This window comes from Schistocerca piceifrons, chromosome 4 (assembly GCF_021461385.2).
Source record: "Schistocerca piceifrons isolate TAMUIC-IGC-003096 chromosome 4, iqSchPice1.1, whole genome shotgun sequence".
NCBI classification, from domain to species: domain Eukaryota; kingdom Metazoa; phylum Arthropoda; class Insecta; order Orthoptera; family Acrididae; genus Schistocerca; species Schistocerca piceifrons.
The window spans coordinates 323,943,785-323,959,000 of record NC_060141.1 but is presented as its reverse complement, the minus strand read 5'-3'; the positions used below and the strand labels follow the sequence as shown (position 1 = coordinate 323,959,000).

The 15,216-nt window shown below is 41.1% G+C and overlaps 1 protein-coding gene across 1 annotated transcript in view; it reads left to right on the top strand.

Annotated features, from left to right (window-relative positions):
• Positions 1-13,329, top strand: part of LOC124795819 (neprilysin-1-like) — a 307,752-nt gene extending 294,423 nt beyond the window's left edge. Inside the window, exons 15-16 of the mRNA XM_047259900.1 lie at positions 4,508-4,584; positions 12,824-13,329. Coding sequence (XP_047115856.1) covers positions 4,508-4,584; positions 12,824-12,923 — 177 coding nt within the window. The 3' untranslated portion in view covers positions 12,924-13,329. The remainder of the gene's footprint in view (positions 1-4,507; positions 4,585-12,823) is intronic.
• The last annotated feature ends 1,887 nt before the right edge of the window (positions 13,330-15,216 follow it).

The window sequence follows — 15,216 nt, the reverse complement described above, 5'->3', positions numbered from 1 at the left end:
CTGAGGTCATCAGTCCCCTAGAACTTAGAACTACTTAAACCTAACTAACCTAAGGACATCACACACATCCATGCCCGAGGCAGGATTCGAACCTGCGACCGTAGCAGTCACGCCGTTCCGGACCGAAGTGCCTAGAACCGCACGGCCACGGCGGCCGGCTGTGTGATGTCCTTAGCGTAGTTAGGTTTAAGTAGTTCTAAGTTCTAGGGGACTGATGACCTCAGAAGTTAAGCCCCATAGTGCTCAGAGCCATTTGAACCATTTTTTGATACTTTCGTTGTGTGGAGCCATGGTGAAGAACAGGTCGGTGACTTCTAAAGACACTTCAACAGCCTCCATGCCAACATAAAATTTACTATGGAAGTAGAAAAGGAAAAAAAACTTGCCATTTTTAGATGTGCTGGTCACAAGGGATGGCGAAAACCTGGGACACAGCGTCAATCGAAAACCGACACACACGGACCGATACCTGCACAAACTGTCAAACCACCAACCGAGCCAGAAAAGAGGCATAGTTAATACGCTCGTAACGCGAGCAGGACGAATATGTGAGCCGCAGCACCTCAGACGCGGAATGCAACACCTGGAAAGTGTTCTGAGGAGCAATGGGTACTCCACAAATTATATTAGAAGTGTAACAGGGACAAACACTCAGCGAAGTGAGGAATCAGAAAAAGAAATGTCGAGTACGGCCTTTCTGCCATACATTCCCAGAGTGACGGACAGAATCAGCCGTATATTGCGCAAACATGGCGTAAGGACGATTTTCAAACCGACAAGGAAGATCAAAGAGTGTGTTAGATCGGTAAAGGAGAAAACGGACCCACTTGCAATTTCGGGAATATAGCGTATACCATGCACATGCGGAAAAGTTTATGTCGGAATGACTGGATTATCAATCAATACCAGGATCAAAGAACATAAGCGACATTGCAGGTTGGAGCAGGTGGAGAAATCGGACGTGGCAGAGCACGCACTAAGTGAGACCGACCACGTAACAAAATTCGCCGACACGGAAGTTCTGGCTGTAGAGAAGCGCTATCACACGCGCTTGTTCAGAGAAGCTGTAGAAATACAAACACACGCGAGCAGTTTCAACAAGAAAGAGGAAAGCCTTAAGGTAAACGGATCCTGGCTTCCCGTACTGCAGCGAACGACCGTCGCAGGTAGCAAGAGGAGAACCGCACCGGAAATGACCGCGGAGAGGCCATCGGACGTTGGCGCGCCAGGTATATATAGTCTGCGGCTGCGGGCTCGGCTCCAGTTCAGCACCGGCAATGGAGGGTGAAGCTTTGAAAGTGCCAGTCACTCGTGCTGGCGAAACATCAGTAAAATCATCAGATGAACGTTGGCCGAAAAACCCCAGACAGAAGCCAATAGGCAATTTGTTAATGTAAAATGGTGCCAGACGTTCAAAATTCTTAGAAAGGTAGGTGTAACCTCTAGGGAAAGACGGGTAATATTCAAAATGTACAAACACTAAGGAGGACAATAAGAAAATAAGACCACGAACGAAGCTCATAGTAGGAAATATGTGAGACAGGGAAGCAGTTTTTCGCCCATACTGTTTAGTCTACAGAGATTTGAATACATCCAGCAAATAATTGAGGACTTAGGTTGCAGTTCTACTCTGATATGAAGAGGCTGACACAGGAGATGCAGTCGTGGGGGTTCGCATCAAACAATTCCGAAATCAACAAAAAAATAAATAAATCGATAAAAAAATCTTGGTTGTTAGCAGCTGCTTAAGCAACGCGCGATGCGTGAAGTTTCGGAAGTAAAGAGAATCGAGGATCATGCAGTGATAATGCTTTTTTGTAAAAGAACGTGTGCCACTATATTATTAGTTTTATTGTATTTTATGGATTCAAATACAAGATTAGCTTACATTCTTTGTTCAAATGGTGTATTAAAATGTCCACTGAAAGTTAACTCGCCTTGTGTGTGTTTTATCGTGTGATAATACGTTGGTAAAGAGCTGTGGCGTGTTTCTTCTCGCGCGGTCTTGAGTCCGTTGAAAGTCACCATGTTTATTTGCAGGTTCGTTCGGCAATCTCCCTAGCGTTTCTTCAACTCCACGTCGACGCAGTGTAGCTCAAACTTTCTATAGTAATTAGAATGACTAGAAAGAATAATATTTACTTTCGAAAGTATTATTTATCAGAGATGAGCACTCGTTTATTTCTTCCTTGAATACAACTTTTCCTCTTACTATCGAATTGTAATACGTAATATTCACAATCATAAATTAACTTCGTCTTTATCAGAAATAAAACCAAAATCGGAGTCATTAATATTACTTTCAACAACAGAAGTAATGACAAATCAGAAAACAAAAAATCAGAAATAATGCAATGATAATATTCGGTTTTCTTACGCAAGGAGTAACTTGTTGGGGGTTCCTGGACTCAGCACAGTATCTGACACAAATGTGATATTATACTGCCAATCGAAATTCATTCGAGATTCATAGATGAGTATGGCGAGTTTTTTCCTTGAATTTCGACTGTGAAGAAATGCGCAACCACAGCAAAAATCATCGGAAAGAGGTCGGACGATCTGGAGCGTCTAGAGGACTTTGGAAGTCCAAGCATTCACTTCAGGAGCGTTCGATACAATGTGATACGATAGTCCTCTGTACAAACAACGCTAATTGAAAAGGAAAATGTTACATCATGAACACCTTGTATGGGTGGTACCAAAATGATACTCCAATATTTCCATGCTGACGGGATTTGTTGGTTAAAATTTCATCTTTATATGAGCTTTTTGTCAGTACAGAAGAAAGTTTCTCCTGCAGATTGAGAATGGTGTGAGTGCATGTTGGCTATTGTGTGTATCTAACGCTACTGGAACTTTTGATGTGGAGATCACAAAACAGTATGCCTAGAGGACGAGCACGAGCAGCTTGGATTTTGAGAAAGGTCAGCTCAATGGCAGAGGGTACATGGGAGCATTATACCGACAAATCCTATAGATAGTTGGATGTAGTTCAATAACTGCAGGACGACTGGTGTCGTGATGGACTCAGGACAACAGACGAGTGGGCACAGGTCCTTCCAGAACTACTGCACCAGAGATGATGTCAGAAATATTCTACTCACTCTGAGGAAAAGCCGGATGACAACTGTGGGACTTCAAGCGAATGTATACGCAGATTGTCACCACAGGTTGTATCGTTAACAGGTTACAAGAAGCTGGGTTGATATCTTGTGTTTTCATGTGCCGTATATTGCTGACACCATGTACATACAACACAGACTTCTCCGAAATAGAGTCAAAGACAATTGCGACATTGAGAGGCATCCAATGGTGTTCACCGATATTCTTGCTTCTGTTTGTGGTGGTCAGATCGATGCCAAATGTGTCCGTAGCCTTGAATGTGTATAGGAAGCACCACCTCCACAAACTCTAGACTCATGGCATGGGGACGTGTTGCACATGACAACAGGACTGATTTGGTGATTGTCGAAGGGAGGTTGTAATCCCCCCGTGGGCAGGTATTCCAGTATTATAGAGCTGCACAATGAAGTTGAAACCCAAATGCCTTGAGGAATGTACAGGTGTTTTGCTGGCCTTCTTGTGCCCTGATTTGTGACCCAAGAGTACCTCTGGAATGCTATGGGTAGGTTAATACGATCTTCATGAACTCACACAGCAAGTGTTTCAGGCGTGGCAAGAAATTCCTCAAGATTAAATTTGGAGTCTACTGGTTTTCATGCCACAACGAAGTCAAAAGCTTAAGCGTGGCAGTGGGGATCACACTACTTACCGCCGTTGATGGGAGACATCAGTTACGAGTTGAATGAAAGTTTCATTATTTAATTTCGAAAATGTTATTAAGATCTCCACAGTTTCATAATTATCAGACTAGCGCTTCGTAGTATAACATTTTCCATTTTCCGTCAGTGTACATGAATTGGAAATCCAGTCCTTCGGTACAGTCTTGATACTATCACATCACAATTTGGTTTGCTGGTCATTGTTGACATCCTTTCTGGAGGACAGATAAAGAATAGCGGTGAAAAAACGTGTTGTGAGCGGAAAACAAGTTTCACAGTGAACGTACCTTGGCCGAAGCCCACAACTTAGGCTAATACTGGCAAGTCATGATAAGAGACATTGGAATTTTGATTTAATTTCATAAAAATGTCGTTTTTCTAATGCAACGTGCTAAACATGATAAACATTGTTATTATATTTTTACTGGCCCTTCATTTTGAAACAGTTCTATCTTTCTCCCGAGCTGTCACATCTTAGCAGACTGGTTAAGTCATTGAGTTTCGTTCGATCGTCCTCCTTATGAAAGGAAAGTAGCAAACAAACGCAAAATATTTTTAGATGTACTCGAGGCTCCACTTGAAACGTTAGATAACAGATGTTTCAGATAGCTGCATTCTCACTGAAGCAATATTAAATGCATATCTATACGAATATTACTATGGACAACATTTTTTTTTTGTATACTGCAGTTAATAAAATCATATTTGTTTTCTGTCTGTTTCAGATTTATTGCACCATACTCTCTCCTGAAGACTATATCATTCTGGTGGAAATGGACTTCCACACGCCAAGTCCAGAAAGGTAATAAATGTCAAAAAACGTAACAAGCTTATAATTTTGTGTTCATCATTTTTTAAAATAATGAAGTAAAAATAGTTTCTACTCAAAAGATTACATACAAGACAACACAATAAATAATCACGAATACGTTTCTAATTTTTTTTGAGTCATCAGTCTTCTGATTGGTTCGATGTGGCCAGCCACGAATTCCTCTCTTGTTCCAATTTCTTCATCTCAGAGTGGCATTCGCGCCCTATGTCCTCAATTATTTGTTGAATATACTCCAATGTTTGTCTTCCCCCACAGTTTTAACCCTCCACCGTCAATGTGGTAACAAGGAAGTTATTCTTGGTTGTTTTACTGTTTTGCCCATACTTCTGTTCAGTGTTTTCCATGTATTTCCCTCCTCGCCGATTCTGTGGAGATATTCCTCAGTACTTACATTTATCAGTCACCGAGCTGTGTAGCTTTGTGGTTAGCACTCTGGACTCGCATCCAGGAGGAGGACGGTTCAAATTCTCGTTCGACCATCCAGACTCACATTTTCCGTAACTTCCCTAAACTACTTAAGACAGATGTCGGAATGGTTCCTTTGAAAGTGCATGGCCGACTTCCTTTCCCATCCTTCCTTAATCCGAGCTTGTGCTCTGTCTCTAAGGACCTCGATGTCGACGGACATTAAAGCCTAATCTTCCTTCCTTCCTTTTTCTTATCAGTCCCCGTAACTGTCATCATCGTTCTATAGCACTATATCTCACACGCTTCGATTCTCACCTTTCCCGAGATTCTCACTGTCCGTGAGTATCGCAACAGAATGCTGTGATCCAAACACACATTCTCAGTAATTTCTTTCCGATGTCAAACCCGGTGTCTGAGATTAGAAGATGTCTCCTGGCCAGGAGAGCCTTCTTTGCCTGTACTTATCTGCTTTTTATGCCATCCTTGCTTCGTCCGTAATGCATTATTTTGCTTCGAAAGTAGCAGAATTCCTTCACTTTATCTACTTGTTGGTGTTATGATTTTTCTTAAGTCTCGTTGCCTTTGTCAGTCGCAACATCAGAACTACTTCTGGTGCCCTGGCTTTTCCTAAAGTCAAACTGATGGTCGTCTAACAATCCTCAAATTTCTTTTCTATTCCCCTGTATATTATTCCTGTCAAAAACCTGGATCCATGAGCCACTAAGCTTATTATGCTGTAGTTCTCGCACTTATCTGTCTTTGTTGTCTTCGGGATTGTGTGGATGATATTTTACGAAAAGTCTGATGGTTTGTCTCCAGACTCAGATTCTACACACCACCTGAATAGTCGCTTGTCTGTCACTTTCCCCAATTATTTCAGAAATTCCGACGAAATGTTATCAATATGTTCTGCATCATTTGATTGCTTGTCCTCCAAAGCTCTATGAAACTCTTACTCTAAAGCTGGTTCGCCTAAGTCCTGCACATCTACTCTCATTTTTTGGTCATTCACATCATCAGAGAAGTCACAGCCCTCATAGACCCTTTCAGTGTACACTCCGTATCTATCTTCTCCCTTCTATGCAAATAAGAGTGGAATTCCAGTTGCACTCTTAATGTTGACACCCTTGCCTTTAAAATCACCTAAGGTTACATTGACATTTCTGTATGTTAAATCAGTCCTTCTGGTGACCAATTTCGATTTCTTCGTAGGTTTCCTGCAGTGTTTTCGTTTTGATTTCGCTGCACTTCCTGTTTCTCTCATTCTTAAATGAATTACATTTCCGTATTCCTTAATTCCCCTAAACATATTTGTACTTTCTGGTTTCGTCGATCAGTTGAAGTATTTCTTGTGTTCCCAGGGATGCTTTACAGTTATCTTGCTTGTACCTATGTTTGTCTGTCCAACTTATATGACTGCCCGTTTTAGATATGTCCATTCCCCTTTAACTGAATTGCCTACTGTAGTATTCAGTTTCGAAGTATCTACTGAATCATAAAATAGCTCATCATTCCTCAGTTCATCATTATCCCACTTCTTTGCACACTGATTCTTCAGAATGAGGTTCATCATTACTAAATTGTGTTCCGACTATATATCTGCCCCTCGCTACTCCTTACATTCCAATATCTCATTTTGAAATCTCCGTCTGTCCACAATGTAATCCAACTGAAAAGTTCCCGTGCCTTCGGGCCTTTTCCAAGTATACCTTCTCCACTTGTGAAATTTGAACAGTGTATTCTCTATTAGTATCTGAAATTTATTGCAGAACTCAAATTAGTCTTTATCCTCTCATGCCTACTATCAAGCCCATGCTATTCTCCCGAAACTCTTTCTCCTATTTCTTGTACTCATGTACTTTATCTCTTCATCTTCTCCGTGTGATGTCGGTATGCATACTGGGACAACTGGTATTGATTCCCTGTCGAATCTGCCCTACCTTCATAACGAATCCTACTCCCGTTATACTATTTTCTGCTACTTTTGATATTTCCCTATATTAGTCTGACGAGAAGTCCTTATCTTCTTTCGGTTTCACTTCACTGACACCTGCTATCTCTAGACTGTCTCGTCATTATACTTCTGCTATCTCTAGACTGTCTCGTCATTATACTTATGGATTTTCATTTGTTACTCGCCTTCATTAAAGTTAACAGTTTGGTGGCATGTCTGAACGAAGTATTGGTACTTGTACAACGGACTCTAAGCAAATTTTAAAAGCCGATAACTCACTACAGAGAAGACAGTGTATTGGTATATAATAGCTATCGCCCAAGTCCAGAAAACAGTTTGTTGCAACCATCCTCTTTTATATTATGCGCGTATGTGATCATGACTGTCGAAATTTTTTTGAGTTACAGTTGAATTTTTCACCCATTAATCATAATTTCTATGTAAATCACAACATCCCCTCGTAATTTTTACTGTCTATATATATATATATATATATATATATATATATACTTTCATGAAATATCTGAAAGTATACTTAATTAGTGTCCATTCAATCCAAACTTAATTTATAAAGGATCATGTTGTCACACTTACATAGCACAGACATAGACTCTAGCAGGTGGTAATATATTGCTCAGACCTTCTCTGCATACTGTGACTAGCGCCTAAAAGTAGCACAAGAGTGTGAGACAGCGAACTAAGAAACGACAGTTTGCCATCAAAAGTAAGCTGAAACTCTTTCAAATTAATAGTAGAGTTTTGTTTATGCGATTATGTTGTCCAAAAATACGTCAAAAACAGCTGCTAGACGTCACGGGTTTCCTGCCCAAGTTCTTCTACATCTTCTCCCTCAGCATTTGTCCCGCAGAGTAGTACTGTCTGCTCTTTTTGCTCTCTGTCTCTATTTGGCGCGTTCTTGTGCTGAATGCATACTCCGTACTTCGAGATCTGTAAAGAGGGTGTCTATTTTGCGTCATTTTACCATCGACTTTTAATTATAACCTGCGATTTGCTGTTGTCCCTTGATCTCCTCGAAGTACGTGTCGATACCATTTTAGATGGCCCTCCTTTCATCTTTTCAACGATAGATTCCGTTCTGTACCGTCCGCAAATTTCATCATTGGTTGATTGATCATTAAGTTTTAGGCCATATGCCAACCGAAGCATTTTGTTTTCCATTACGCCAAGTCGTCGTCCTGTTTCTTTTTTTTGCAGGTCAAAGGTTTGCACCGTACAAATCATCTGGATCGATTGAACACCGGCATGTTTTCGATATTAGTCAGTCAAGTATCTTCTTATCAGTCATTAAAAAGAATTTTTATAGCCAAGATGGTGAGTTAAAATATTTAAATCCTCGATGACGGTTTCAACAATCTAGCTGTAATCTTCAGATCTTCTGGAAATAATATTCCTGTACATCAATTGTACAACTGTAACGAGAGCATACTCCATTTATGAAACAAAGGCGCTACATTGGCATGTCAAATACTTCTTAGCTACTCTGTTTTATGTATTTGATAGGGCAATGTGGTGCCTTTGGGCTATAAATGGAGTGTGCTCTCTTCATGGTTGTAAGATTCATGTACAGTAATATTATTTCCAGACGATCCGAAGATGACAGCTGGACCTGTCGAAACCAGTCATTGACGAAATAAAAAACTTTCAGTGCGCAATCTTGGCTGTAAAAATTCGTATGTATCACTGAAGATGAGATCGCGCCCAGCAGCATGTGGAACTTATGCGTCAGCCATCGTCCACCAATTAAGCCTTGCATTGTTAAAGTGGTTTGCGCTTTCAAGAACAAGTGAGACGTCAGGAGCGGTTTCTGAGCCAAGATATGTGACGATATTTGTCTTTGGCAGGAGTATACCGCCGGTTTTGACAGTGTCCATATTATTTACTTCTTATAACATGAATCAAGTCGTCATTATATTGAAGCACGGTGTAGCGGCTCTTACGTGCTTGGACGTATCGTTGAAGGACATTCTTGTCTTCATTAAACAATAGAACATTATCAGTATGGCCCAAGGTGCTAATTTCTGGAGATCTCCGATGTCCGTGTCCTTTACTGTGATGAAGAGGAGGTAATAAAGAGCAAAACCGTGGTGGACACTCGCAGAAACAGGAAGTTTCCTGATACCCCAGCGGCAGAATGCATTCGAAATTCAGAATTATGGTAGATCAGCCGTCCCCATTCAGTTAGTTCTTCAGGTTCTTCATAGACTTGGAGGGCAAACCATGTGCGATCACTTGGAAATCGGTCAAAAGCCTTTTTGCAGTTCCGGGAAAGTGAAGATGTTGACACTTCTCACAATGTTTCTAAATAAGCAAGCGAATTGCATGGGCAGTACCAGTGGTCCCACATCCTTTCACTGAACCACACTTATTGGTAATAATATTGACAACCTTGCGTAATCTGCTGTCTATGATGTGCTGTAAAGTCTTCATTGTATGTGATAAGAGTCGAAAAAGGCGATGGTTGGCATATTCATCCAGGCTCTCCTGTTTCCAAATTGGGAATTCAGTGCTTAATGTCCACACTCGTCGTATCATCGTCTCTTTAGTGATCTTGTCGAGGAAACTTATCAGCGAATCAACTGCTTTATAGTGCTTAGATTTCCACAGTTTTGGTGGCAGAACATCCATCCCAGTCGCATTCCCAAGTTTCAGCTAGAAATAATAGCAATAATCTATCTCACCACTGTCAGAGATCGTACTGATTACGGTTCTTCGGTTTGGGGTTTCTGAAGTACTACGGAAAACCTACCCAGCTGTTTTTGCGCATTTCAGATCTCCCTCTGTTTTAAACAGTTGCAAACCAGTTTTAAAATGTGACACTTCTGTTGCCTAAAGTAAATGAATAATGTAGAATATACAAATTTTAGAAGGCGATTTTATGGAGAGAAATGGCTATGATGTTCATCATTAACACGAAGTAGTGTTTTCACACATTTAGGGAGCATATGTTAAGCCCTTAATACCATCAAAAATGATAATTTTGAGAAATAGACATTTAATGAAATGTTAATAGCAGAGCTGCGTCCTTCCAGTTTGAACACTTAACGCCTATGACGGACTGCACGTTCAGTACACGTTAATAAGCAGCTAATTTTAAGATAGTTACCATACTGCAGTCTAAGTGCTACTTTTACACTGGAGAAGTTCGCAGCAGCAGGTGATCATGTACAGGTCAACGTTCGCGCGAGTTTTTATTGTAGATTATGACTGAACGGTTTTGCAGGTATTGGCCCACTCACAGGCCATCAAGATGGGTAACACCCAATGCACCACGTGATTCTTAACACTTTTTCGTCCGCACGTCTCGTACAAACTTATTCGCTTGGCGCCGGCAGTGCTAATTCGGATTACTTGGCTTGTCGCCGGCCGCTTGTCATCTTTCCGTTGATGACAAGCTTCAAACACATTGACTTTTGTGTGCTTTAATTTTTCCGGAAATCCTCTATTTTGCCGTATCGTTCCCAAACTCGAATTTTCTTTTCGAGTAACTTCTCTGCAAGTTCTACACTATTATAACAATTACCCATGTAGATGTGATGCCACTTTCCATGAGAAGGTGGCAATAGTTCCATCACTGTTTTTGATAAACGTTGCCCAGCGCTAGAATATATCTTGAATGAGGAAATGTATCCCGTACTCGAATCACACAGCATCAGAATGAGTATGCCATATTTCGTGATTTTCGACGGATTGTAAACTATAAAATTTAACTGTCCACGCCACGGTATCATTCCTTCATCAACTGAGATGTTTTGACTTAGATTAAACGTTTCTTTAAACTTTTTGGAAAAATAGTCAATTTGGAATTGCACTTTGAAAAGCCGGTCGGCATTATCCGGTTTATTGTTGTTGTCGGAAAAATGTAAACATGATAATATTTGTCTAAATCTGTTGCGGGACATAGTTTTGCGAAATATCGGTATAACTATCAAGGGATTCTTTAACCAGTAATCATCGATCCCTGCTTTTTTTACAGTTCCCACAAGGATAGCAAGCCGAAACCATTCTCTAAGTCCGGATCCCGTAACGTCGACAAATTTGGCATTTTTTATCCAGTTTCCTTCCATTGCAATTTCGACTGTAATATTTGTTGATTTCGTTGCTAATATATTCAAATAGATCGTTCCCAACGTATAATTCTACGATATCCACGACGCTCTGTATATCTTTGGGAAATATGAGTGGACACGAAGACCTTTCAAATTTATTATTGGTCCTCAGTAAATCATAGTCTGTCTTCTTCGTCTGATTCATCCGAATCAGTTGGCAACCGTAGTGTTCGCCGAATTCTTCTTGGACGTATTTCGCTATCTTCCAACTATTCTGCTTCACTTTCATATTTTTGATATCCAGTGTCTTCTCAATCGGCCAAGGCGTCCGGAACGTCAGTCAAGACGTCCGAGCATTCATCGTAAATAATCGTATCGTATCTTTCGTCTGCCATGATGGAAGTGCACAAGTGTTTATAAAAACAAAAAACTTGTTGACATATGTAACTTATTGTTACCTAAACAAAACTCCATCAGAATGAAAAAGCTACTGAAGTGCTGTCACCAGCCACTGCGCGATACTCTGCTCACGACACCACTGTGGTGTCGCCGGACGGCAAAGTGTTAATTTCAGTTATGGATAGCGATGTTAACTGTGTGGCTAACTTGCCTCGCTGCGGAGAACGCTACCCAGCTCCAAGACAAATAACCCTGGTAAATGCATTCGACAGAGAGCACAGTATTTAACACAGGCGTGTAAATACCGTCGATGGACTCTCTAAGCAAGTGGGGTGTTCGAATGTGCTGAGGAGCTGCTATACATGATTGTTCACGGGTTATTAGGAGCACGAGGGCGCTGAAAATCACGGTAGAGCTCAGACCAGTGGTAGGACCATCTGAAATGCTATTTTTAAGCTGAGTGCAGTGAGACGCCTTATATGATCAAAGCACCCATCGGATACTGGCTTAAAGTTCCCCATCAGAGACCTCTACCTTTGGGAAGCACTAATCCGTTTCATCAGCCTATAATTGTTTCAGACTGATTCGATAGACACTCCTTTTATATTGGGCTGCTTGTCTGGGATAACATTAACTCAGTTTGATTGCGCACATGTGGAATGCCTTAATGGAAAATGTGCTCACTTTGGCTCCTGCACTGCCTGGTGGGAGTGACTATTTAGCTATGCTGTATCTTCTTACACCCGAACGCTTCCATTACAGCTTGTAAAAGCTGTGCCGCAAATCCACCATCACGAAGGTAGACGCGGACGGTGCAGGATAATACTTGGGTGTCTTTAATTCATCTGCTTGCTAATTGTAAGACTTTGCCATTTGTACTGAGACGATAAACGATGAGTATTTTATACTATAACATTCACGGATGTTCTAGAATCGAAGGAAGTACAACCACTTCCTCGCCTAAACAGGGACGTTTAGAGGACTCCCATTAGACTGTGTTAAAAGTTTGTGCCAAGAATTTCGCATAAAATAAAGCATCAGTAAGGATTTTATTCGAACATTTCATGGTTTAACTGTTGGCATCTCCCTTTAATCTCCGGACCACTGAGCCGGACTGCTACTCAATAAGGTAAATCCGAACAGCGGTGCAGCACACAATTGCCCCAGCCCTTCCGCCGGTCCACCCACCCACTTAAACGCACTTTTGCAGTTATAATCTTTAAATTATCTCTACAGCCATCAGGCGTATAATATTTTGTTAAGTATAGTGCAATATGAAGAAAAATTAACGGCATAACAGGGCATCGGTGCTAGATGTTTCGAACAATGATAAAATAATGCAAGGTACGAACAGCTTATTCTTTTCCGTGCTTCTTTTCAGAGTGAATGGAATGATGATGAACTCGCCGGACTTCTCAGAAGCATACAACTGCCCAATAGGATCTGCAATGAATCCAGTGAAGAAATGCTCTACATGGTGAAGATAGACGTGGAGAAGATGCTGATGCTACACCCATTTCGATACGAATGCCAAAAATTAATATTTTTTACTGTAATTTTTGTTAGCGTGGAATGCATTGATAGACGCTGAAAGTGTAGATAAAGTTAAGTTTATTTTAGTAATGTTTTGCGTTTTCGCAAAGAAGTTGAGATGCTTTCAGAATTTCTAAGCACGCTTTTGTGGCATGACGTTAGTAAACTCCGTAGAATCAGCCAATAGTTGGATTAGAAGCATACTTAAGTGTTCAATATGTATATTGTCAGTTGATAATTTGATGTGTTGTAATATTGCTCAAGTATTATTTTAAGAAGTGAATAATGAAACTTTTTTATAAAAATGTACCTGTACATTGTTGGACCGAAATTTTTTTAAAATAATGATGTTAAGTAGCTATTTTTGTAATGCTGGGTATTATGTGTCGCTGAAGTCGTGTATGTCAGTAAAATACTGAGAAGAGTAAGTCTATTTGTTAAAAATAAATCTGTAAACCACACTTTTGTCAAATAGCTTGTTGTCATCCTTGTTCCCAAAGAAATTTACCGAGAATTCTATCTTTTTATCCCTACCCTCGTAGCAGTAGTAGTAGTAGTACTAGTAGCAGTAGTACGAGCACTACCGGGTGGCTGTAATTAAATTGACAGTGTTCTGAGTGCTGCAGTGCGGGCTGCAACATCACAGGACGCTGAAACATCGCAGGCATGTTCACTAATCGGTGCACGCGCGGAGTATGCTGAAAACAATATTAGTTCCCTTTCTGCCACCAAGTAAATATGGTGCTGTAGAAGTCACAATGTGTTTTGGTGCAGGACAAAGGGACGAACGATAAAACACATGATAACGGTGATTCTTGCACTTATTAGGAGATGGTCACCAATTGCAGCATGTATTCAATGTAGTATTCCGACCCAGCAACATGCTGCATCCATAACCCGGCATGGTCGACAGTTGCGGCAGCATATCCAATATAATCAGAGCGACTTGTCACCGTATGCTGCCATTTAGATCAGAAAGAGCCCGAATACATCCCTGATAGGCACGATCTTTCAGAAATTCGCAAGTCAGATGGATTTAGGTCAGCGGATCTGGAAGAACACACATTCTGAAATTGCCTAGAGACGATGTAGTTGTCACCGAAGGTTTCTCGAAGCAAATGAGGTGTCCTCCCATCTTGCATGAAAATAATGGCGTGCAAAGCTGACATCACGTGTTGCACAAGAAGGTCCTAACAACTTGGAGATGTCACTGTACACCTGACAGGACCACAAGGTATCATCTCCTCGAAGAAAAATGGATCGAGGACGGAGCAGCTTGTGAAATCACACCACACAGTGACATAAGCTGAATGCATGTTCCTGCACAACATGTGGCGAAGTAGAACTTCACGCGCGACAGTTCTTTGCATTCATGGCACCACGCAGAGTAAAATGTGCTTCATCCGTCCAAAGAATATTTCCCAGCCAAATGTCATCCATTTCCAGCATGCCAAAAAACTATGGGTAAAGTCTTGGGGCTTCATGCAGTGCACAGTCTGAATCTTGCAGGGATACCAATATAAAATGTGTGACAAAATCTTCTGACCTTTTGACCAGGAGAGAGGCAATTCCTGTGGTAGCTCGAGTACTGGCTGAAAAAATTGAGGCGTGTGTTCCATGGTCTGCTACAGATACAGCACCTTCGTCAACAACTATCATGCGAATGGGTGGCTACCCTCTCCCTGCTCACCACTTAATTCATCTGTTTCTTCAAATTTCTTGATCATATTTTTTAGTACATTTACCGACGTGGCGTCTTATCGCAACTGTTTCTGTCTGCGGTATTCCGCAATGCAGCGCTGCTATTGCTACCGTTCTGATAAAACAACTTTACCAGCAGTCTGCGGCCTATTTCTCAATAGCCATTGTGTTTCTTACGGAAAACGTCAAGTTTCTAAACTCATTATACCAACACTCATTTCACAAAAGAAATCAACACTTGTCGCCAAGGGAAAAATACTGACGCCCAAAGAGACTACTTACAGTTCCATATTTTCAGCAGCTGGTAGAAAGTGGGACTACTATATTCTCATTGCACTTCGTGAGTATACCGATTACGAATGTACCTACGATGCTACAGCGCCTGAAAATACCGTCAGTGTAATTATAACCATCCGATAGGATAGAACATTTGGTTGTGGTATGTTCGAAGATTGGTTTTAAGCAGTGTACCACGCAACTCTATACTGCACAGATCCCTTCAACTGAGCATAACTATAACGACCAACAGCCTCTTGCAAG